The sequence below is a fragment of the Myotis daubentonii genome, chromosome 4 (assembly GCF_963259705.1).
Source record: "Myotis daubentonii chromosome 4, mMyoDau2.1, whole genome shotgun sequence".
Taxonomy (NCBI): domain Eukaryota; kingdom Metazoa; phylum Chordata; class Mammalia; order Chiroptera; family Vespertilionidae; genus Myotis; species Myotis daubentonii.
In genome coordinates, this window is record NC_081843.1 from 63,073,775 (window position 1) to 63,096,665 (window position 22,891).

At 37.2% G+C, this 22,891-nt stretch overlaps 1 protein-coding gene across 3 annotated transcripts in view; it reads left to right on the forward strand.

Annotated features, from left to right (window-relative positions):
• KIAA0825 (KIAA0825 ortholog) overlaps positions 1 to 22,891 on the forward strand; it is a 367,814-nt gene that overhangs the window by 203,743 nt on the left and 141,180 nt on the right. The window contains exon 21 of one of the 3 annotated variants that reach the window (XM_059694101.1): positions 15,476 to 16,029. The exons of the other annotated variants lie outside the window; for them this stretch is intronic. Within the exon in view, the coding sequence (XP_059550084.1) occupies positions 15,476 to 15,488 (13 nt within the window). The 3' untranslated portion in view covers positions 15,489 to 16,029. Of the gene's footprint in view, positions 1 to 15,475; positions 16,030 to 22,891 lie in introns of those variants that run through there. 3 annotated transcript variants of the gene reach the window in all.

A 22,891-nucleotide genomic window follows, 5' to 3' on the forward strand; every position in this document is an offset into this window, starting at 1 on the left:
AAATGGAATTAAAACACCTCAATAACATTGTTTGATGTGGGATTTGATCCAAACATATAGCTAAGAGAACATTAAATATGCAAAGGCCAATGGTGTTATACAAAAGCATCTAATATTGGTCTGCATATATTACACCAGTATAGGAAAAGGCAGAGTGTACACACAAGTGTTACTTGTTCATAAAAAAACTTACAGACTATATTTCATCCACTGAAAAGCAATTGATTACTAAGTTCTTCCATGGCTTCATTTTATCTTCCATTCATGTTTTAATATTGAAAAAGCAGAAACATTCTTTAAAATGTTTTAAGTATGTTATTGTTTAACTTTTTTGAGTTATTTCTCTGGGGCCCCCGGTTTTTTGGGGAAAAAATACGAATAAATATTTAGACTAAATGGACTAGAATGTCAAAAAGCTGATAGAAATCTCACCTTATATCCTCCAGGAAGTCATACTTTAATTCACATTCTTTGTCAATCTCTGCTTTGCCAAAATACTAGTATATATACTAAATTTCCATAAATATTATGATTACCACTCTATATTGACCTAAAGTTATTAGGATAAGTTACTTGAAAGGAACTATGCAGGGGCAGGGAGGGGGGCAGGGGAGACTTTTACAACTGGAAATTAAGGAAGTTCATTTGTGGCCCATTTCATGGATGCCTAAATAAAACTGAAGAAGAAAAAATAAAACCTCTGATGTTTCTACAGTTTGTATATACCCAAGATTCTCCTGGGAATCTTGGATTGGGGAGACATCAAGCTGATTTACTCTAGGTGTAGATACTTGCAAACAGGAAGCGATCATTAACTGCTTATTTTGATTTAAAAGTAGTTGGAGGATTGATAGCAATACAGGAATGTAACAGAAAGGGAAAGGAAAAATTGTATACTGAGAAGTGACTCAAGTTATACGAATTCTATTTCATCTGTAATCCTTATTCACTGAATATGTTTAATAGAGAACAGTATATAAGACAATGTGATAGATTAGACAGTAAAGTATCCTATTAATAAAAGCCTAATATGCAAATCAACCAAACTGCAGAACAACCAGTCGCTATGACATGCACTGACCACCAGGGGGTAGATGCTCAACGCAGGAGCTGCTCTCAGCCGGCAGGCCCTAGGCCAGCCAAGGTGGGTGCCAGTGCCCCCCACCCAATTGCCCCATTGGTCACCCCACAAAGGGAGGCCACCAGCAGCGGTGAGGAGCAGGGCCAGCGAGTGGGCAGTGACAGGCAGGCCAAGGCAGGTGCCAGCAGGGGCCCCCGGATCACCCCAATGGTCGCCCCACAGATTGGCCCTGATCACCAGCCAGTCCTAGGGACCCTACCCGTGCACGAATTTCATGTACCGGGCCTCTAGTTTAATAATCAACACTAATAAAAGAGAAAAATGGTAATTGGCATACGAGCTACCCATTTCATTGGCTAATCAGGGCTATATGCAAATTAACTGCCAACTAAGATTGGCAGTTAACTGCCAACTAAGATTGGCAGTTAACTGCCAACAAGATGGCGGTTAATTTGCATATGTAGGCACAATGCAGGGAGGCGAAAGGGAAAGCAGGAAGAAGCCCCCTGCCACTGACAGTGATCGGAAACCCAGGGGGGAGCTAAGAGCTGGGGGGCAGGGCAAAGGCGGCCCTGGGGCCGCCTTTGCCCTGCCCCCCAGCCATGATCGGAGAATCAGGCGCCTTTGCCGCCCTGGCCAGTGATAGCAGGACGTAGGGGTGGAGCCAGCGATGGGAGCTGGGCACGGTCGAAGCTGGCAGTCCCAGGAGCTAGGGGTCCCTTGCCTGGGCCTAAAGCGAAGCCCACGATCGTGGGGCCGCTGCAGCTGCGGGTCCCCGCAGCCCGGGCCGGACGCCTAGGCCAGAGGCGTCAGGCCTGGGCAAGGGGCCGATCCTGCGATTGGAGGGTGATGGGGGTCAACGCCTGAGGGCTCCCAGTATGTGAGAGGGGGCAGGCTGGGCTGAGGGACACTCCCCCCCACACACACCCAGTGCACGAATTTCGTGCACCGGGCCCCTAGTATAATAATAAAGATAAAATTTCTAATTAAGACATGTGTTTGAAATTTTTATTTATAAAATACAATATTCTATGCTCATATTAACCTCAAAACATTTGTTTTGAGCATCTTCATAAATTTTCCTCTTTTACCACCCTTTTTTGCTGTCTATGTATGTCAATGTATAATTTTTAGCAACTATTCTATTATTTGCAAAGACTAGAAGAAAGGGCTGTCAAATCACAAGTCTCCTCGTAGGTGAAATATGTGACTGAATTGGCTTCATTTTAATGGAAATATGCATAAAAAGATATTGTCATTGGAATCACTGAAAAATATGCTTTGAAGTAAGCCTAATGACCATTTATTTTTTATCTATATTGTTAGTGGTTAATAATTTTGTTATTATTTTAACTTAGTAATTATATACCCCCCTCAAAAAAAGGAAAAGAAAATGTTCTCTTTACTTGTCATAATAAAACCTCTGAGAATGGCATTTAAAAACACCCAGACTCCTACCGATAAAGTGTAAATAAAATTAATAATAAAAATATATAGTGATTTCTACTGGTATAATTACATGGGTAATTTAGCAGTAGATTTCGATGAAACTGGAAGCATTTGTATGATGTACAGTTAAACTCCTATAAATAGTATATAGAAAATTAAAGATTCCCAATGTCTTTGGATACAAAAGGAATTATAAAAATGTTAAGTAGTAGCAGTTCTTAACACATTGTTTGTGGGTAGTTTTTATCACGCGCTAACAGGTGGCGCGGGCCATTTTTGCTAATTTTTTGCGCAAATGGCAATGTTCAGTAAAATTACAATAACTTTAGTTTACGTATTTATACGTTACCCGCATTCTACCACTAGTCTATAAAAAACGTATTAATACGTGGCCCGTGCTTTACTACTACACTGGTAGAACATATAAATACGTAAAACGTGTAAACACGTTTCCTGCATACAATGTGTTAAAAAGTAAATTTTCTCTTTCATTATTCTGATAACCAGCTCTTTAAAAATATTTGACCAGTGTTATTTCATAACTTTATTGTCTGTTTATATTTTAAAAATATAACTTTATACCCCCTCAACAAAGTTATAAATCCAGCCTTCTTTGTTTTTAAATTATATCCATTAAAATGAAAGAATGAACTAAAACTTCTCAGGAATAACTTACTTTGGGGCAATTTTCAATTTGATCTATACTCTTCACAGCTGGTTCCGTACAAAAATATTCTTGACTGTCCAATTATAACAGATTTAAAATGTGAAGAAAGTTGTCTTCTAAAAGGGAGAAAATACTTGACTGGCAACATGCTGTGTATTTTTACATGAACTTTTAATTCTCAAAACTTTCTATAAAATACTTGCCATGTTCTTAAGTATCAAGATAAGAGAATAGATTTAAAGAAAGTAAGAATTTGCACACTTTGTCCATACATGGCTAATCTGGAATTCAAGTCCAGCGCCTGTAGTTAACTCCAAAGGTGTGTCCTTTTCATTATAGACTGCTGGCAAAATACAAGTTGTAATGACATGCAATGTGAATATTTTGTTTTCTGTGAATATGCATGCCATATATATGTTATTGTAAACATTTTATTTTAAAGTATGACAAACAGGAAAGGACACAAAACTTAAATATGAAACTTTATAAATTGTCATAAAGCAAACATTTATTTACCCACCATTGATAACCAATGTCCAGGAGTAGAACATTGTCAACACCCTTGAAGCATCCCCCATACTCCATTGTAAAGATTATCATCTCCATCCATGTACTGTTCAGTGGTGTTAAATGCATTTGCATTATTGTACAATCATCACCACCATCCATTCCCAGAACATCTTCACCTTCCCAAACTGAAACTCTGTACCAATAAACAAAAACTCCCCATTCTTCTTTTCTTCTAGACTCTGCAACTACAATTCTATTGTCTGTCTCCATGAATTTGACCATTCTAGTTACCTCAAAACCATTCATGTATTACCAGGATGAAACTCAGTTCCTCAAAAGTCTTTGCTTTCTCTTATTTCCAGGCATTTTCCCTTATAATGCCTTTTGGTTGGTGCCCTCTTATTCTGCACATACTTCCACTGGCTAAATACCATTCATTCTTCTGGTCTCAATTTTAGTATAATTTCCTATGGGAAATGTTAATTTACCTAGGACTAGGTTAATTAACTCTGAAATGCATCTCACCAACTCAAGGTGCGATTTGGGGCTCATTGGCCTGTCTGAATAGCAGAGTTAAGGCCTAGTGGCAAGAGGAAGCACAGAACTTTTAAGAACTGGGAAGCACCTAAAGTGGAAGGAATAAAGCATGCATGGTGGCAAGCATTCTTTATGAGTCATAGAGAGAAATTCTACAGGTTTTGAAGTGCCATAAGGTTTGCAACTTTAAATGAAGAATCTTTTTAGTGGGTGAGCATGGATGGGGAAATTAACATGATCAGATTTGCATTTTGTTATTAACTCTCATATTGAACGTATGTTAGATACTTTCAACTTTCAGTATGCTCAATTAATATTTGACAAAGGAGGCAAGAGCATACAATGGAGACAAGACAGTCTCTTCAATAAATGGTGTTGGGAAAATTGGACAGATACTTGCAAAAAAATGAAACTAGACCACCAACTTACCATACACAAAAATAAACTCAAAATCGATCAAGGACTTAAACGTAAGATGGGAAACCATAAAAATCTTAGAAGAAGTCATAGGCAGCAAAATAGCAGACATTTGTCGTAGCAATATCTTTACCGATACAGCTCCTAGGACAATGGAAACTAAAGAAAAAATAAACAAATGGGACTACATCAAAATAAAAAGCTTCTGCACAGCAAAAGAAACCATCAACAAAACAACAAGAGAGCCCACTGCATGGGAGAACATATTTGCCAATGTTATATCCAATAAGGGTTTAATATCCAACATTTACAGGGAACTCATACAACTTAACAAAAGGAAGATAAACAATCCAATCAAAATGTGGGCAAAGGACCTCAATAGATACTTTTCAAAAGAGGACACTCAGAAAGCCGAGAGACATATGAAAACATGCTCAAAGTCACTAATCATCTGACAGATGCAAATCAAAACTACAATGAAGCACCATCTCACACCTGTCAGAATGGCTATCATCAGAAAATCAACAAATGACAAGTGCTGGAGAGGATGAGGAGAAAAAGGAACCTTCCTTCACTGCTGGTGGGAATGCAGACTGGTGCAGCCACTGTGGAAAACGGTATGGTGTTTCCTCAAAAAATTAAAAATGGAACTTCCATTTGACCCAGTGATCCCACTTCTAGGAATATATGCCAAGAAAACAGAAACAGCAATCAGAAAGAATACATGCACCCCTATGTTCATAACAACACAATTTTCAATAGCTAAGATTTGGAAACAGCCTAAGTGCCCATCAGCAGATGAGTGGATTAAAAACTGTGGTACATCTACACAATGGAATACTACGCTGCTGTAAAAAGGAAGGCATTCTTACCATTTGCAACAGCATGGATGGAACTGGAGAACATTATGCTAAGTGAAATAAGCCAGTCAGTGAAAGAAAAATACCACATGATCTCACTCATTTATGGATAATAACATTATAACCTGATGAACAAAATGATAGTTACAGAGGCAGAGAAACATCGAACAGACTGTCAAACTACAGTGGGAACACTGAGGAGGGTTGCGGGGGTCGGTGGGGGGGGAAGGTGAGAGATCAACCAAAGGACTTGTATGCATGCATATAAGCATAACCAGTGGGCACAAGACACTGGGAAGGGGAGTGAGGTCATGTGGGAGTGAGGTGAGTAGGGGAGGCCGGGGGAAGGTCAATGGAAAAAAAAAAAAAAGGAAACATATGTACTACTATTTGTAATACTTTAAACAATAAAATAAAATTTTTAAAAAAACTACTTATCTTTTGAAGTGAATAAGTGAAGCCATAAATGTAGTGTAAAAATCTAAAGTTAGCCCTGACTGGTTTGGCTCAGTGGATAGAGCATCGGCCTGCAGACTCAATGGTTCCAGGTTTGATTCCGGTCAAGAGCATGTACCTTGGTTGCGGGCACATACCCAGTGAGGAGTGTGCAGGAGGCAGCTGATCAATGTTTCTCTCTCATTGATGTTTCTATCCCTCTCCCTTCTTCTCTGTAAAAAATCAATAAAATATATATTTTTTAAAAAAATCTAAAGTTACAAACAGATGGATAGTGAAAAAGAAGGCCCCTTTCATGTCCTCAAGCTATTCAGCTTTCCCCTACAAATTGTTGTTTGCTGCTGTTAATTCTTTTAATGACTACTCTGAGTAACTGTAACTTTATATAACATATTTAATCATAGTTCTTAGTCTTATCTATTGACTCCCACAATGAGCAATGATGAAATTAATATCTACAACTTTCTCCCTCCTTTTCTATCTTCGTACTCTTTACTGCCTAATTTTAATTGAATATGTTATTTCTCTTGGTTCTTTTACTGTTTATAGTTAATTAAAGAGCTGTTGTAAATAATGCTGCAATGAACTTAGGAGTGCATATGTCTTTTGAGTTAGTGTTTTCCTATTTTTTAGTTAAATACCCAGAGGTAGGATTGCTACAGTTCTATTCTTAAGGGTATATTTTGACCTCTAATATATAGAAGATAAAGAAAATGTACTTTCTTAAGTTCAACCTTATTTCTCAGTTTTTGTCAAGATGTTTTACTTATATTATTTACAAATCATGATGGTTTTAACATTTACATTGTTTCTGAACCATAATTCTCATAGCGATTTTAATATTCGTTGTATATTTAAACGGATTCAATTATCATTGTCATCCTTTGATCATGGTTTCTCCGTTTATCTCTCATCTGAAATTCTGCCGGGAGCCGAAAATTCAGTCTTTAGCAGTTTGAGATGGGTTCATGATAGTTGTCATTCTTCAATATTGCACATTTAAATATTCTTTGTTGCCTTTATTTTTGAATGACAGCTTAACTGGCTATTTACAGGGTGTGGAAGGTGTGGCAAAAGTAGGTTTAAAATTGTGGGTACACAAAACATAGAGTTTATTCTTATATTATCATTTATTAATTATTATATTATTTTCTATACAAACAACTGTAAACCTACTTTTGCCTCATACTGTACTTATTGGCTAACTAGTAGCTCAGTGCATGAAATTCGTGCACTGGGGTGGGGGGGGTGAAGGGGGCCCCTCAGTCTTGCCTGCACTCACTCTAATCTGGGACCCCTCAGGGAATGCCCGACTGCCTGTTTGTGCCCACACTTTTAACAGATGACAACTCCATTTTTGTTTCTTTCTTCTCGTGCTAAAACCATTGGAATTAGTAGGTATTCAAAGTGTGTATACATTCTGGGGAGACACCCTGTATATCTCCAGTCAGCGGTGAAAGGAACCAACAGCAGATTTGGAACCCTAAGACAGGGAACCGCGCTCACCCCCTATATGTCCCCCCAATTCATTTTCCACCTTCGCGGGCAGCGGGAGAATCAATGTTTTCTCTCATCAACTTGAAAAAGCACGGCCTGTCACCCGCTGCCTGCCAGGAGTGTGCTAGGCCCCAAGCAAGTGAGGCTCAGTCAGGGCGGCCTTCGCTCATGGGCGCCAGCACCCAAAGTGCACATTCCTCCTCTGCAGTCACCCTGACTATCCCACTGTTTCACTGAGAGGACGGAACTCCTTGTCGCCTCTGGGTTCTTGATCTTAAATGCTGACCGCTGACTGAAGGCACCTCAGAGAGGACTGCCCGCGCCCACCAGGTGTGTCTGTCTGCACCTGCTCTCACCTCAGCACCTGCATTAGCCCCACAGAGGTGATCTCCTCGCTGCACTGGCCTCCGAGGGAACAGGGTGTCACCCCTCCGCCCTCTCACTGTCATCTCACAGGTGCCCACCCTCAGCACCCAGAACACCCAGACATTCTCCAAAGGACATGAGCATGCCGGAAGGGACGTGTGCACATCCTGTGGGGGACTTAGGCATGCTGGGGTTGATGGAAGTGCGGCAGAAGGGCGGGGGGAACTTGTGCATGCCTTGGTCTGGGACTGTTGCAGGCGCCCTGGGGGATGTTCGCATGCCAGGGAGAGAGGATGTGCGCACTGGAGGCCTGTGGCTTCACAGATTCACAAACCCCTGTGGCGTGGCCAGGAGGATGTCAATCTGGCCCGTCATGGTGGCGGTCCCTCTGCGATCACACACCTTCTGGGCCAGTAGGTGGGACTTGCGCAGCCACTCCTCTGCTGATGGCCTGCAGGCGCTACTTCAGCTCAGCCTGCAGGCTTCGCTTGGCGCACTCACAGCTGCCACCGCAGCCATGTGGGGAGTGCAAGCTGCCCTCCGCTGGCCTGCCTCCCCTGCCCAGAGGCTCTCCGAGTGCTGCCCACAGGCCTGGAGCGGCCTGGGTGGGGCGGAACACCAGTGCACGCTGCTCACCTGCCTGGAGTGACCGGGGCAGGGCAGAAGCCTGGCGTCCCGCCCCGCCCCAGCCGCTCTTTGCCTCCACTGGCTGTGCACTGGCCTGGAGTGACCAGATCTGGGTGGAAGCCAGGCATCCTGCCCCACCCAACCCCAGCTGCTCTGTCCCTGTGTGCGCTGCCCACAGGCCGGGATCTGCCGGGGCAGGGTGGTGAGGGTTGCCTGCTCACCATCTTTGTCAGGTTAATTTGCATATCACTCCTATTGGCTGGTGGGTGTGGCTGGTGGGCATGGCTTGAGCATAGCAGAGGGATGGCTAATTTGCATGTTTCTCTTTTATTATATAGGATGTTTTGTTTCTCAGAAGACTTTGTAGCCATAGCTCTACTATTTCAATACATAGCTTTGGAGCTAGCCTATCTTTTCTTCCTTCAGAAACTTGATATTTTACCTGAAAGGTGAAATAATTATTTCTTTGTCTTCAAAAATCAGTTCTATCACCAGCATGTCTTGGGTTTTATCATTCTGTGTCAGTTTTCCCAAAGACATGCATCCTTTTGATTTGTATATTTAAATATTACTTTATTTCTTCTAAGTTTTCTTAAATTATATCGTTAGATATTTTCCACACTGCATTAGTTTAATTCTTTTCTTTAGGGGTACCAATTATGCTTATGTTGGATTTTCTTCAACGCCTTCCACCTTTTTATCTTTAGTTGTTTGGTAATTTCTATTTTATTTTCCTACTTTTCTGAATCCTTCTATGTTCTCTTTTTGCTGTTCCAAAATGGCCTCCAAAAAACAAAATAACTTGAATAAGTACTTAACCCATTGTACGCCATAAGCGTCTGTAGATGCAAGCAGCAGACCTTCCCCACAAGCCACACGCGTCTATTAAAAAAAATGTGTTCCCTAAGTGGCAGCCCTGACCAACTTTAAAATCATTTTTTGTGAGGATTTTCAGCTGAAAATATTCAAGAACACCTGAATTGTAATATATTTATTTTTATAATATCCATTGCAAATTGATTTTCTTAAATTAAATTCAAAATATCGTGGCGCGTGGGGATGATTTCTGTTTTGGACACGTGGCAGTTAACTGGTTAAATAAGGTGGCAAAATTTTCAATTATTTGTATTGAGAGTTGATGGCAGAATATATTTTCATATTCTTCTTGTGGTTCTTAGAAGGTGCATAGTAAAATTTTTTCATAATGTCCTACAATCTGTTTCTAAAAGACATACTCAAGAGAATAATAACATTTATTTTAGACTTATGACTTTACTTTTTATATCTATATGTATAGTCATATGAGAAATATATTTTGCTAATGTAGTTTCTAATTATAAATAGGTGAATTGTATATTATTGTTATCCCTGATTAAAATTATTGCTTTAATATTTGAAAAGATTTAAGTCTTATTATTGTAAAGGTATATCTGTGATCATTTTTTTTCTAGTTTACATTGTAATGTTTATTTTTATATGTATAGTATATTTTACTCAATGTATCACATTATAATTTTTACTTTATTATTTATCAAACCATCTGTTAGTCTAAAATATTAGTAAATAATATAGTGATAATGAATTATTTTACACTTTTCATCTTATTCTTATTTTTTAAAATAATGCACAGTGGCATTTTTTATGGCATACTATTTACTCAACTAAATAAGATCCTTTTAAACAATACCAAGAGAATGCAATATCAACTTCTAAATTGAGACTGTTTATTGTTCTGTATGATTCCATATCATTAAAGTGAAGAACATTGAATAATTTTAAAACATAAGTATTTATATCCATTTCAAATTTCAATCTATAAATACTATCAAAGAAACTTATTGCCACTCTAAGAACAGTGTGAAACTAATGGAAGACGCCTGAGAAATTTTTATGCCCATGAATTTTTTTACAATTGCATGTAAATTCAAACTCATTTTTACAGGGCCAGCTTTTATATATTCTTTATAAAAGAAAAATAAATTGATTCAGTTATAAAACAAAAATACCTCTGAGTGTAACTCAGTAATGTGTGCATAAATATGGTCTTAGTACTGTGTCAGGAGAAGTGAATCCACTATGATAGTTACTGTCTATAAACTCTTAATTACTTTAAAAAATCAGAAATGAGATACATATGAAATATTGATCATCAAACAAAATCTGAAAAACATGAGTTTTTATTCCCTGGAAAACTCTTGAAAGGATTAGTTTATAACCAAAATAATATAGCTTTTCAGATAAATATTTGAAAAGAAGGTTGAAAATAGAGAATCAAAACAGTACATTTAAATCTGATCTTTTTAAAAAATTCTTTATTGTTTAAAATATTACATATGTCTCCTTTTTCCCCATTGACCTCTCCACAGATGCTCCCACCCCCCAGCACATGCCCCCATACCCCAGCACATGCCCTCACCCCCCCTACTGTCTGTGTCCATGGGTTATGCTTATATGCATGCATACAAGTCCTTTGATTGATCTCTTACCCACCCTCCGGCCCCTGGCCTTCCCTCATAGGATTTGATGCTTCAATGTCTCTGGATCTATTTTTGTCCATCAGTTTATGTTGTTCATTATAATCCACAAATGAGTGAGATCCTGTGATATTTATCTTTCTCGACTGGATTATTTCGCTTAGCATAATTCTCTCCAGGTCCATCCATGCTGTTGCAAATGGTAAGAGTGCCTTCGTTTTTACAGCAGCCCAGTATTCCATTGTGTAGATGTACCACAGTTTTTAATCCACTCATCTGCTGATGGGCACTTAGGCTGTTTCCAAATCTTAGCTATTGAAAATTGTGTTGTTATGAACATAGGGGTGCATGTATTCTTTCTGATTGCTGTTTCTGTTTTCTTGGCATATATTCCTAGAAGTGGGATCACTGGGTCAAATGGAAGTTCCATTTTTAATTTTTTGAGGAAACACCATACCGTTTTCCACAGTGGCTGCACCAGTCTGCATTCTCACCAGCAGTGAAGGAAGGTTCCTTTTTCTCCTCATCCTCTCCAGCACTTGTCATTTGTTGATTTTCTGATGATAGCCATTCTGACAGGTGTGAGATGGTGCTTCATTGTAGTTTTGATTTGCATCTGTCAGATGATTAGTGACTTTGAGCATGTTTTCATATGTCTCTCGGCTTTCTGAGTGTCCTCTTTTGAAAAGTGTCTAATGAGGTCCTTTGCCCACATTTTGATTGGATTGTTTATCTTCCTTTTGTTAAGTTGTATGAGTTCCCTGTAAATGTTGGATATTAAACCCTTATTGGATATAACATTGGCAAATATGTTCTCCCATGCAGTGGGCTCTCTTGTTTTGTTGGTTTCTTTTGCTGTGCAGAAGCTTTTTATTTTGATGTAGTCCCATTTGTTTATTTTCTCCTTAGTTTCAATTGTCATAGGAGCTTTATTGGTAAAGATATTGCTACAACATATGTCTGCTATTTTGCTGCCTATGGCTTCTTCTAAGACTTTTATGGTTTCCCACCTTACGTTTAAGTCCTTTATCCATTTTGAGTTTATTTTTGTGTATGTTGTAAGTTGGTGGTCTAGTTTTATTTTTTTTTGCATGTATCTATCCAATTTTCCAACACCATTTACTGAAGATACTGTCTTGTCTCCATTGTATGCTCTTGCCTCCTTTGTCAAATATTTTTCCATTTATTTTTTAATTTTTTTAAATTCCTTTATTGATTAAGTTATTACATATGTGTCAAATATTAATTGAGCATAATGGCTTGGGTCGATTTATGGGTCTCTGTTCTGTTCCATTGGTCTATATGTCTGTTCTTGTGCCAGTAGCAGGCAGTTTTGAGAACAGTGGCTTTATAATATAGCTTGATATCTGGTATTGTGATCCCTCTAATTTTGTTCTTCTTTCTCAGGATCGATGCAGCTATTCTGGGTCTTTTTTTTATTCCAGATGAATTTTTGGAGAGTTTGTTCTAGGTCTGTGAAATATGCCATTGGTATTTTAATGGGGTTGCATTGAATTTATAGATTGCTTTAGGTAGTATGGACATTTTAATTATGTTGATTCTACCAATCCATGAACACAGTGTGTTATTCCATTTGTTTATGTCTTCCTCTAACTCTTTTTTCAATGTCCTGTACTTTTCCAAGGTAATTTGCCTCCTTAGTTAAGTTTATTCCTAGGTATCTTAATTTTTTGTTGCTATGGTAAATGGAATTGTTTTTTAGTTTCTCTTTCTGTGAGTTTATTATTGGTGTATAAAAAGGCAATAGATTTCTGGGTGTTAATTTTGTATCCTGCCACATTGCCGTATTCAGTTATTAAGTCTAGTATTTTTGGGAGGGGGTTTAGGGTTTTCTATGTACAGTATCATGTTATCCGCAAATAAGGATAGTTTTACTTCTTCTTTTCCAATTTGGATGCCTTTTATTTCTTCTTCTTGTCTGATCGCTGTGGCTAGTACTTCCAGTGCTATGTCGAACAGGAGTGGTGAAAGTGGGCATCCCTGTCTTATTCCTGTTCTTAAGGGAAATGGTTTTAGTTTTTGCCCATTGAGTATGATGTTGGCTGTAGGTTTATCATATAGGGCTTTTATGATGTTGAGGTATGATCCCTCTATTCCCTAAAACTCACTTTGCTGAGAGTTTTTATCAAGAAAGGTTATTGAATTTTGTCACATGCTTTTTCTACATCAATTGATATGATCATATGATTTTTTTCCCCTCTCAATTTGTTTATGTGATATATAATGTTTATTGATTTGCGAGTATTGTACCAGCCTTGCATCCCTGGAATAAACCCTACTTGGTTAAATTTGATTTTATTGCTATCAAGTGTGGTACTTTACCAAGACTCAGCATAAATGAACAAGCAACTGTAGAGTACATATAATTTTTTCCTATTGAGCGAAGAATTAGCAAAGTCATGATTTCTCAATGTGGACACAAACATACCTGTAGAGACTGACAGAAAGATAAAAATAAGTTTTTATTCCCCCTCTCTCATACTGAATTGCTTATAGAACAAGAATGAAAATCCAAAAGGTAGTGTTTTTCACTGCATAAAGTAACATGAAAGTTCTGTGCTCTAAAGGAAATATAAATAAAGGCAAAAACATGTAGCATGAGTATGGCTATATTAATAATTTTAAAAGGAACTAAAGATTGCATAGAAATATGCATCTTGTGACTAGCCATGTGGCTTATTAACATTTGCTAAATATCAATGTATAGAAAACCAGGACTCTTAGATCATTTAAAGCAGTCTTGCTAGAAATCTCAGGGTGGTATTTAAGTCTGAGAACTATAGGTATCCTCAAACACAGTGTTTAGCTTCTGCGTAGAGCACTTAGCATATTTCTTTTTTCTCTATAGTTTTAAATGTGTGGGAACATGTGATCAGGGTCCTTTTTATATTCAAAATGGATCAGCTTCTGTCTAGAAAGTGTCTTATTGTCATGATGTCACCACATCTCAAGATTTGTGACCTTTTGCACCATATGGATTCATGGTAGTCCACGTCCTAGCTTACAGGCCAGAGTGCTTTTGTGCCCCCGCTAGAGGGTATCAAAGGCTTTTGGACTGGAATTTCAAGTACCAATAGATTTGGAGAAACAAAAAGTAATTTTTATATATCCTAAGGACCGCCAGATGTCGCAAAGGCATCATTGATGAAATGGTTTTTATCCAAAATGTGGCACTTATATAAGGAATACTAGTATTGTGTTTGAGAGTCGTAGAGGCCATAACAGGTCAGTGAAATGTCCTTCAAACATTTGATTTTTACATTCAAGAATGGGCCCAGATGAAAAGATAACCACATATCTGACATTGACGTTACTACCATTTAGACAACCGATTCAATTGCCTTAGTCAGTAGGATCAATCAGTCCTTTATTACTTTGAAAAACCACAGAAATATATATATTTTCTTTTTTTAAAAAAAAAAACAACATGGTTTGGAACTACATTTAACCACTATATTTTAACTATAAATATTAAATACTGTGTAGAAATACATATAAACTTTTGTAACTTTTCCTACCCTCTAAGTTTAAGATATCTTATGAAATGTACAAAATTATAATAATGAAAGAAATGGTGCTGAGTTAAATTCTGCTGAGCCAAATTGGCAGTTTAATAAGTAAAACTTGGAAGCAAGCATTTGATGATTGATTTTCTTTGAGACAGAACAGGCATGATAGTGGGGAAAGTAATTTTCCTTATTGAGAGAAAATATAGTGTTTTTTAACATGTCTCTAGTATGAATGGAAGCCTTGTCAAAAAAAAAAACCAAAACGGAGCAACACATAATATCTTTAAAAAGGTGAATTAACATAAGTATATCTCTTATTTATATATCAAATTTTATACTTGTCAGTTTTATTCAGAATGTCATAAAGTTTATTTCATAACAATGGTATTATTACCTCTGTTATGTCCTGAAAAAATCTGATATTAACAGTTTTGTAAGTAGATTATAAAATATATTCAGTTGAAGAAATGCAATGATGAAAATTAAGGCCAACATATGTAGTCATGTGCAGGTCTTAGGCAACTCCAAGTAATTTTAAGTACTTAAAATACATTATTCAACAGGTAACCTGCTGTATATTTGTATATAATATGCTGTGCTTGAGAATACAAGAACTGTCAAGATAAAAATAAGAAACATGCATCATTCTAACTTAATTACAATTCATCAAAAAATTCCTCTATTGTATATACTGCAGGGAGATGTGTAAACTTACTTATTAAAAATAAGCATATACTAAAGTTAATTGAGATTTGCTGTTAGAATTTTTTGTCTATAGTTTTCTATTGCTTAAGGAATACACACACACACACACACACACACACACACAAATCAACATTGTATATATATACTAGTACAGCCGAGTATTTGGTTTACATGTACTCTTACTGCACCTATTTTATAGTCACATCCATGGGAAAATTTAAATGATGAATATGAATTTGTTTGTAGAGGGTTCTTTCCAAGTTTGTAAATGTACATTTATTTCCAATTGTGTTTTCTAGCTATATTTTGTAATTCTACTTAGCTGTGGATATATTATTCCCATTTGGAATGAAATGTATAACAACATACGGAGGACATTCTCATGCTGTTTTTCTGGATTTAATTAGTAAGCAACCGGTGAATCTGTGGTTCCCATTACATTTGAGTATGTCTATCGTGAGTCCATGTTCTGTGTGAAGGATGATCTCTATTTTATTCTAAGACTTTATGTATATTTAACCTTTAATTTGACTAGCAGGTTGTGTGATTTACATAAAAAATAGATCAGCTTTGAATTCACTGAACGTTATTGGTATAACATAATCAATCATCTCTAAATGTTAATGGTGTTAAAGAGCAATGAGAGCATATGTCTTATATTTGTAATCCTGTGGGTTTACGACATTATTTAGGACGTCTAAGAGCATTAGATCATGGCATTTCTCTGTGGTTATGGGCTTAAATTTTTTGAATGGTGGGTATCATTCTAATAAAGTTGATGAATCAGCCAAATATAAGTACTTTATTTAAACCATGAATTACCTAAGGAGTGTTTTGATGACTAGAACATTCTTATGAAGGAAGGTATATATACAATACAGTACTTTAAATGCTGTGACTTTGTCTCATTCTCTTTTTACTATCTTTTAATAAAATATGACTTTCATTGGTGTTATCCTAATTACATCGTACACACAATTCCTCAATGAAATAAAAAGTCAATATGTGAATGACAGTAGTGAGGGAAGAAAATAGGATTTCGAATGGTAAAAAGCCTGTTCTGGTAACAAAGACTGAATCAATCCCTGTGTTGTATAGCAGCTTGATCATATCTTTAAAACTGATAGTAACAAAGAATATTTATTTGTAACCATACTATTGTAGGATTTATTTGAAAACTCAAATCCCAATTATCAGGAAAATTGCGTCCTCTTTATCTCACAGAAGGGCTTACTGAATCATAGCATATTTGGTTATTAGGACTATAATATTGTTACCTTGCTTGAAACACATGGTCTCTCTTGATATACAAGAAAAAAACTGAATCCATTTCAATAAATTAATAGGGATGAGAATCCCAATCCATCCTTCTTTTCAGAGGTTCGCATACATTGTAATGAAATGCATTAGGAGTTTCCTTCACTTGAAATCCAAATGAGACCCATTTTGGCTCACACCCTGACAGTCTCTTTTATAAGCATTGCTGTCTCCTGTTCTTGTGTGGGCCCAGTAAAATGCTTCCTTTGTGAGATGCACAGAGACAATATAATGCTACGAAAGACGAAGGTGTCAAAACACTAAGTTAGAGGCAATCTAATCAATGCCTCCTGATTTAGCCTTTGAAGGCTCTCTTCATTAAAACTCTTTAATGGTGAGGCTTATCTTGAGGTAGAGCTGTTACTTAATATTTTTCAGTGTCATTCTTTGGACAGTCATTTGTACCTTTTAAATGTATTTTCAGTATTCATTGTTTAGTAAATTGGATGTCTTGTTAGCATGGTGGTGGTATGAATGACTTGCATCAAAATGATTGAAGGTAATAGTGTATGAATTCTTGGTACATTTTCCCCTATCCCTTTATCCCCATCTTTTCCTCTAATAAAAAATCTTTATTTCCTTTGGAAATGTCAGGTGTAGGATGTCATTTGATGCTTTCCAAAAACAGACATTTATACCATTTGTCATATCCAATAATATGAAATCTAAAAATAACACAAAGCAATTAATTTCTATTTGAGAGTAGTTTATTACCATTGCCATCCTTTTACTAAATGCACTTTTTAAAATAATTATATTTTTATCTAGAGCTTTGGGGTAAAGCAATGAGAAGCTCACTAAAGTGATGGGGAAAATCCCAAGATGTCCCATGCTCTCCTGAGTTTTTGTTTCTCAATAAGTATATTAGAAGTGCTGAGAGATAGAAGAGGAGACATGTAATGCCTACCAATACGAGATAGGATTGTGAACTTAGGAATAATGTCTATATCAGACATCCTTTAAAATGTTCTGTTTTCTTAGGTGTAAGTAAAAATGTATAAAATATAAAATGTTTTGACTCTTCAATTCACTGGTCCCCTCCCCCAGTAATTTGTTCAATTTAATAATTGGAAAGCTTTAAATTTTCTTTTATACATGGACCATATGGCATCATGATTTGAAAAATATATAGAGAGAATACATTGAAGAACTTCTTATTAATGACATATGTGTGTATTATACTTAGACCTGTTTTATCCACACACAATGTGTGTGGAAAGCCATATATATATACAGCAATGAAAATACTTTCTTGTTTTTTGTTTGCATATTTACAGAATGTATAGTCTTTCCTATAGACAGATTTAACAAATACATATGGTTTTGGACCAGAAAATTATTTCGGTCATCTAAAGAATCTGAGAAATCAGTTTAATTTATTTTAACATGCCCAACTTAATATATATATATTTAAATATATATACATATATATGTATATATTCACAAGATGCCCTTACTCTTCCTTCCACCCCAGTCTACCATTACCAGTAAAAATAAATAATTGAAAAAATGCAGAAAATATAAAAAGATAAACATTATAGAATTTATGCACACAGTATCTTGAAAATGGAGACAAGCTCAAGCAACTTTGACCTGATTTTTAAATGACTACTGTGGTGACTACAGCTGCTCTAGCTTAGTAATTATTTGTGATAGGTTGTTTTTGAGTCCCATATGATTAGGAGCTCCAGGCTCAGCTATCTCATTTGCTGGCACACAAACAGATTCTTCCAGGTGCTGAAAATTAAATTTTAATATATTATTTAAATATTAAGAGAATTACAGTTTCAGTAATTTTACAGCTACAGCTGGAGTGCAAGGCATGCCTGTAGAATGCAGTGTTGGGCAATAGCATATAGGAAGTTTATAGTGATTTTTGAAATTATTAGCTTATGTAGTTAATTAGATGATGGCCTTATCTGGCAGTTAGTTAATATATAGGTGTCAAAAAAATGTATATATACTTTAACAGCTAATAGCTCAACTGATGTTTCTTTCGTTTCAGATTTCCTTTCAGATTAACCCATTGGAATTAATAACTATTCAAAGTTTGTATACATTTTTGGGGACATCCTGTATAGGTAACCTTAAGTTTAGGTTGTTTTAACACCCTCTAAATTATTGCAGATTTTTTAGTTTGCATGTTGGCTATGTACAGAGAACATATTTATGACACAGAAATTTAAAATTTTGAAAGGTAGATGGTTAAGAAATCTGTGCTTCTTATGTTTTTTTTGTATATGTAGTATCCTGTTCTGAAAGGGGTTTTATAGCCTGAAATATTTTAGATCTATTATTTCTCCTTTTCAATAAGAACAAACTTAAAGTTGCTAGAAATTAGGGGAAAAGGCAACAAAATTCTAGTCTTTTAAGACCCAAGAACAGGATTCATCATTAACATGCTTCTTGAATTTTTTTTCTGTGGCTTTTGACCTGTTCAAATTATGTAGAAACCAATTTTAAATAATATGTGTGTTTTGGTAAGATGTCCATAGTTTGTTTGGAATTTAGAGTAAGAAACAAATTTAATAATGGACTTTTATAAGTTGCAATCATTTGTAACCTAATTTGTATGATAAAATCTTTTCTAGGCATTATACACATTTCAGTTTACATTTAAAGAACCTCTGTTTTGCTAACATAAATACACTTTGCTGGCAGAATCATGAGCAAACAGCCTGTAATATAATTCCATGGCAGCTAATTTTACTTGCTCTGGAGCCAAATCACTTAGGTTCAATTCTTAGCTCTGCCACCTTCTAGGTTTGCACAGCCAACCTTTCCATGCCTTAATGTTTTCATCTGTATAATGGAGCTATTTTGGAATTGTTAGGAGTAGGAGAATTTATCAAATAAAAGATTACAAATAGTACCTGACACAAAGTAAGCACTTTCTATTAGCTTTTTTTTTTAGTAGTATTCATGCCATTAATTTTAAATTCATGGTATAAATAAATAAAATTAATGCTCACTTTTATAATTCTTGAAAGATTTTAGCATTTATTTAGAAAACTTCTCATAGATAGTCAATAACTTTGTTAATTAACTCATTAATATAGATAAATTCTTTACCCTTGGGATTTCTATTTTACCTACGCTTAGAATTTCTAGTACACTTACATTTTCATTCATAAGTCCAGATATAGTGTGAAACACTGTGACACACACTGTCAAGGAGTAAATTATTTAACAAAATCTTTTTAGGAATAGTTATATAATTACTTGTTAAATCTCAGAACACATTTTAAAAATATAAGAGTAAAGAATTTGTCAGTCTTTTCATTTTTTCTTCTCCTAGCATATAATACTAAAAAGTACTTACTTTGAACTGATGAACAAAAACAGATCCAGAGACAGAGAAGCATCTATCATACCATCAAACCTCAAAGGGAAGTTAGGGGAGGGTGGGAGTAAGAGGGAGAGATCAACCAAAGAACTTGTATGCATGCATATAAGCCTAACCAATGGACACAGACACCAGGGGGGTGAGGGCATGAGTTAGGGGGTGGGGGGGCAATGGGGGGATAAGAACACATATGCAATACCTTAATAAAGAGAGGGGGGAAAGGTCTTAACTGCTTTTGAAAAATTCAACTGGTTTTGAAAATGACTATAAGAAAAATCATGCAAATCATTTTTGAAAGATAGAGTAAAAGCTATGTAGCAAAAAATAATAATAATAAATAAATAAATAATAAAAGCTATGCAGCATAGCATTTTTTCCTCTATAAAACATGATTTTTATGTGTTGATATGAGTTAACTACTATTTTTTCCATTGTGTCAAAATGAACAATTAACATACATGTACTGAGTACCTTCTGGATCAGGACTATTTTAGGCTCAGAGTGGGGCAGTAAAGAGCAAGTTTACACTCAAATGATAGAGTAGATAGTAAACTGATGAATATATAAAATAATGTCAGGTAGTAGTAAAGGCTATGATATAAATTAAAGCATAGATGGGTATGGAGGGTAGGTGACTCTTTTAGATGGGCAGGAAGGGTAGCCAGGGAAGGAATCTATGAGAAAGTGTATTGCCGGGGTCCAGCCCCAGCAGATCCAGGGGTCCCCAAAGGTGTGGACGGAGTCGGCGAAGAAGGAATGACACAGAGACTTCTCCAGCCAGATTTGGTGGCCAGGTTCTGGTCAGGTTCTCTTGCCAATCTCCGCAGTCAGGTTCAGTCCAGGATCCCTGCCATGCTCTCTCGCCAGGCTCCGACGGAGACAGGGTTCAGTTGATCAGCAGCCTAGCCAGGATCTCTAGCCCCGATCTCCAGAGAGGTTCTGCTTCGGATCTCCAGCGAGGTTCTGTAGCCATGTTCCCTCGCTAGGTTCTCCAGCCAGGTTCTGTCCAGGCTCTCCAGTCAGGTTCAGTGTCCAGGTTCCAGTCAGGTTCTCCTGCCAATCTCTGTAGTCAGGTTCAGTCCAGGATCCCTTGCCATGTTCTCCCGCTAGGCTCTGTCTCTAGGCTCCGAGGCCAGTCCCTCTCCAGGATCCTCCGGCATGCTCTCGCCAGCGAAGTTCTTCTGTCTCTAGAGAACGTTCTGTGTAGGTTCTGTGCCTAGGCTCTGTCTCTCTTGGTCCTGTCTTCCAAGCCCTGTGTTCTCAGTTCTGTGTTCTGAGTTCTGTCTGTTTCTGTCTTGTTACAACTGTATTTATACCAGTTGATTCAATCCTATCAATCTCTATTACAAAGGTTAGGGCGTTTCTTATCTCCATTCCAGGGAGAAAAGATTATGTAGTTTAAGCATGGTTGTTCGTAGTTAAAGGGATTAATTACCCGCCTGGCACTTAGTTGAGGGGTTTTATTCCCTCCCTAACTTCAGGGGAAAATCCCTACCTGGGGATTCAACCTTTCTCGGAGAGGTGACTTTGGTTAAAACACAGCGCCAAGAAGGTGAGCAAACATATTAAGAACCGTATGCTATATATGCCAGCTCCCTTGAAACAGCAAGGATGGACTGGCTCCCGGCAGTGTATTTGACCTCAGGGAGAAGCTATGGATATTTCTGGGGAAGAGCACATGAGACAGCACATTTCATTCTGTTCAGAGACAGAAACAAGCTCCAAATGGTGTAGGAAGAGCAAGAAGATCATTATGACTGGAGCTAAATGAGTGAGGGGAGAGAGAAAGGAGAGGAGGGCAAAGAAGCAATCAGAGACCAGATCACATAGGAATGCTTTCATTTTGTGTGATAAGAAGTCACTGGAGAGTATTGAGCTTGAAGAGTAGTAGTGTGACCTATACTTTTAAAACATTGTTCTGATTGCTATGAGAAGAAGAGAATGTAAGGATGAACGGGGTGTAAAAGAAAAATTAGAATGCTGCAAAAATAGTTTACATGGAATTAGATTGATGGAGAATTTAGGAAGTGGTTGGCCTTTTCCTCTATTTTGAAGATACTGAGTTAAACCATATAAAAATAGAAATTGAGGATTGCTGTTGGATTAAGTATGAGTTGTGAGAGGAACAAATCAAGGATATTTCCAAGGCTATTGGCACAAACAACTGTGTGAATAAGGGTGTGGTTTATTAGATGAGGAAACATGGAAGAAGATTGTGTTTTGGGGTTGGGGGGTGATCAAGAATTTACATAGTGCATCTGAGTTGCCTTTAAGACATCTAGGAAAAGTAGGAGATGGATATAGGATATGGTAATATGGAACTCAAAGGAGAGATTGGAGTTGAAGTTATTGTGGTCATGATCATAGTTCAGAGGTTATTTATAAGACATGATGGAACTGATTAACATCATTTTGATTGAGATCTGAGGCCCAGGGCACTTTAACATTGAGAAGTTGGGAGGAGGAAGATCCAATTAGGTCAGTGGTGAAGAAATGGTCAGTGGAGGAGAGAAAAACAGGAGAATGTGGTGTCCTGAGAGTCAAGTGAGGCTCTCAGAGAGCAGAGGGAGTGGTCAAGGGCCACTATCCATCTCCCTTGAGCCCTTGCCTTTGTCACTTAGATCACAAATGTTCACAGACAGCCCATGGCTTTGGGGGACCCCTGTCTCTCCTTTTCAGTCACCGCACTTTGACTTGTTCCCTTTCTTTTCTCCCTCAGTACCAACTCAAGTACTGCCATCCACAGAAATGCACCTTTCTTATACCCAGGTTCCTCATGATGCTCCTCATTTTTCTCTTGGGCGGATATAGGATTAACCCCAGACAAACTTTGTGGGAGCAAAAAATGGGCACCGTCAGGAAGGAAACATTCCTCTTCAGCCTTTCCTCTTGCTTCCCCTACCAAGGCTGCTGCAGCGCCGCAATTGCAAGGCCTGTCCTAATTCTTCCACCTACTGCACCTCCCACAGGTCCCAGCCTGCTTAGTTCTTCTGTTTAATATATTTTGGCCAATATTTGCTAACCCTTTCTTATATGCCAGAAAATAGGATAT